We start from the raw sequence: 3,519 nt of genomic DNA, 5'->3' as shown, positions 1-3,519 counted from the left end.
TCGTACATTTCGTACCTTTTAAAGGTTTTATTGATCATTTTATTTGAAGCCATTATTACAAAAGAGGAGACTGACAGACGACAAGAAGCTAAAATAAAATTCCAGAGAACAGGTCGAAGCGTGTGTTGATACCAGGATTTATTCATGTGAATATACAGCTGCAAAATTCTTGTATCATCCCTGAAATTGAGCAGAAATAACAGCAACATGGACTGAGAAGATCCTGTAAATAAATAATGAACTCTGAGAAAAAACTAAGATAGATATAAGTTGATAAATGTGTTTATTGAACATGAAACATTCACATGCATGTCAGAAATACAAAACCCATGCTCATCCTCAGGCAACGATGCATAACGGATATAAATAATGAAACCAGAGGCGTGGAGTCGGTCTGTGACAGTCTGTTGAGCCTGCCGACGTCGTGAAGGATGTTCGCTGTCCTGCAGAAGTGAAGCTGTGTTTGTGGAAAAAAAGGACACAACCTCCTCAGATGCACTTGAGCAGGTAGGAGTTGCAGTTGGCTCCTCTGCCGCAGTCGCACAGCTTCCCGATGCGAGGCCCGAACTTCATGGCACAGCGGTCGCCCATCCCACACTGAGGGGAGACAAAGAGCTCGGTCACAGACGTTCACATACGTTTAAATGAGATTGTGAAAAGACCGAAACTTCATCACTGATGGAAGGAATCCATTAAAAAAATACAGAAATGCATGAAGAGAATACAACCACAGGCCTTTTCCACTGACTCATTAGCTTTGATTGATCGTCCTCATTTACTTTTAATTCTTCTGGTTTAAGTGACACGAGAGAACGAGGGTGAGATCTTAATCATTCCAGTGAAATAATTAAATCCTGCTCGTGAGCTGATTCTGTGTTATTCTCTCAGTTTCACTGAGGAGGACGGAGGGATTGAAAGGGTTTTTTTGTAGCTTTTCAGCTAATTAGCGTCAAGCAGCAATCTTGATTAGTCTGTAATTAAACAGAGTAAAAGACTGTTGTTGGCATTTTCTTCTTATCTTTTAATTACTGGCAGGTTTTTTTCTGCTAACTGGTTTAATTAATTAGCAGTGGAGTGATGGAGAGAATACACATGAATGAGGATGAGCGTTAATCGCTCAGTTACACCTTTTTTCCTTTTACAGGGCAGTGGTGGAATGTAACTAAGTACATTTAGTTACTTGTACTTTACATTTCAGAGCGAAACATTGTATTTATTTGGTACATTTAGCTCCTCGTTACTTTACAGATTCACATTATTAAGACAAAACATTATGAACAAATGAATTATGACGCAGATTAAGCAGCCCTGCAGCATTAAAGTGATATATATATATTGAGTACATCTACTTTTGGTACTTTATAAATCACAGATATTGAGGTAAACGTGCATAAATACAGAGAATAAAGTTACCAGCGGGATGCTTCCTCTCTTCTCGGTGGAGCCGATCCGACTGTGCATCCGGCCCAGCAGAGCCTCCAGCGCTTCAACCTGCTCAGACAAGAGTAGAGTATGAATGAGAGGAGGGGAACACCTGCAGTCCACACCACAGGAGATTAATAAGCTGTTTGAAAAATGTAATTAAAAAAAACCACACACCTGTATTTATACATCATGCACACCAATAGGCCGACCAGCTCTAAGACACCAGGTGAAGTTAATGATACGAACTAACAGGTTAAAAACAATTTGATAATCAGGAAATTAACTCCAGATGCTTTTTAGAGCTGAACCGTCCACTGAAAGTGGAAAATTCTACATGTCGTTGATCATTTTAAAGACATTTTCTCAAAATTAAGCCTGACACACGTGGAATATCTGGAAAAAACTTCTCCACCAGAAGTTCTTGATAAAAGGGAAGCACGATATGTATTTTTTTCAGCTGATACCGATAACTACCGATGATTAACTGCTTGTCATGGCTGCTACTGATGAGATAACCATGATTTTTCACTTTTGTATTTTAAAAAGAAGTTGATAAGCTGTAGTTTGTTATCACCTGAGGTTAGGAGAGGCTCAGGTGTACAGTAGTGAGCAAAGATGGCTGAACTAAATAAACTAAATAAACTAAAGATATGAGAAACGTGTTTATTTCATAAAATCCATATGAAAGAGAAAGAGGATTCACTTGTATTATTTAAATTCAGACATTTAAAATCATCTTGCCAAAGGAAAAGGAAAATTAGCCAGCACGTTTATAGAAATGTTGATTCACGTGTGTCGTTCTTATAAATAAATACATGAAATTAAATATGCACAGGTCTGAACACAAACACAAACACAAACACAAACACAAACACAAACACAAACCAAGAACAAACAGATGTTACTAACAATTACATCGTTATTTATTCTGCAAAACAAAGATGTTAAGTGTCTCTAAAGTTTAATAAAAGAGACGTGAACAAAGATAATCATCGATAACAAACTGTAGAGGTACTGACCAGGTCTCTGTCTGCAGCTGGTTCCGGTTTGTCCACTCCAAAGTCCTCTGCGGACACTTCCTGGGACGTCTGTCCGTGACACATGACGGACAGCAGGCCGACGAGCAGCAGCCCGCGGAGCAGCCCGGAGCTATCCATGGTGCTGGAGGAGGTGCAGGAGGTGGAGGAGGAGGCAGCAGGTCAGGAGTGCAGGAGCAGAGGGTCGCAGCAGGTCCACGGGAGCTTCTCACTCCACCCACCGGACCTCCTCCTCTCTTATATCGACTCGTGAAGCCCCGCCCGAGAGGAGAGGGGGCCGCTGCGGGAGGGAGCATGCGGGAGGGTGTCGGCTGTGTGCGGGGGTGTCAGGCTGCAGGTGGTCGGGGGATAAACTCCCACTTCTTCTAAATAATGTTAGAATATGTGAATACATCTGTCTGAACTTAGAAAGAGTCAGAGCAGGAGTCAAAAAGTTCAAATCTCACCAAGTATATCAAAAAATATCTCCTCACACCCATAAACACCACGCAATCACATAGAAGGTGAAAGTTATTACAGCCAACAAGATCTGAGTCACACACCTGGGTATTTTGAAGGACACCTGGAGACATTTCCATCCATCAAAACAGGTGTTTGAGGCCAAACCATGATGTTCTTCTGACCCTGACCGGGTGTTTTTTGTGCCTAAACCCAACCAGAGCATAAACACAGGTTTCATTTCATGGTAAAGGTACCGAAATACATACAAATACCAAAAACAGTAGAAAAATCTAATATAATGTTCACTTTTTAGAGAAATAAACAGCAAACATGTTTGTTTTTTAGCATTGGGTCCTCTTTATTTCTGCTACAAAACATTGTTGGTTTTCTTTCCAACAAAGGAAAATATTGCAAAAGACAAGAAAACATTGCGTTTCCATCTCGACCTCGTCTGGTTGGAGGTGCAACAACACAAATACTTAAATTAGATCCAGTTCTGATTGGATGCTACGGTACAAAACATTGATGTTTGCATTAAAAAACTGCAAAAATAATGCAAAACACAAGAACATATTATGTAGAAATTAGCCTTTTCTGTGATTTGGCGCCCCCTACA

The 3,519-nt window shown here is 40.4% G+C and overlaps 1 protein-coding gene across 1 annotated transcript; it reads right to left on the bottom strand.

The window, feature by feature from the left end:
- Positions 1 to 402: 402 nt before the first annotated feature.
- Positions 403 to 2,660, bottom strand: cartl (cocaine- and amphetamine-regulated transcript-like). The gene is made up of 3 exons (XM_073464099.1): positions 2,445 to 2,660; positions 1,414 to 1,491; positions 403 to 597 (listed from the first exon to the last, which is right to left on the bottom strand). The coding sequence occupies exons 1-3, from the start codon at positions 2,580 to 2,582 to the stop codon at positions 490 to 492; spliced, it is 324 nt and encodes a 107-aa protein (XP_073320200.1). The 5' UTR covers positions 2,583 to 2,660; the 3' UTR covers positions 403 to 489.
- Between the last annotated feature and the right edge of the window lie 859 nt (positions 2,661 to 3,519).

Source organism: Pagrus major, chromosome 4 (assembly GCF_040436345.1).
Source record: "Pagrus major chromosome 4, Pma_NU_1.0".
NCBI lineage: Eukaryota > Metazoa > Chordata > Actinopteri > Spariformes > Sparidae > Pagrus > Pagrus major.
This window is presented reverse-complemented; position numbering and strand designations above follow the sequence as displayed.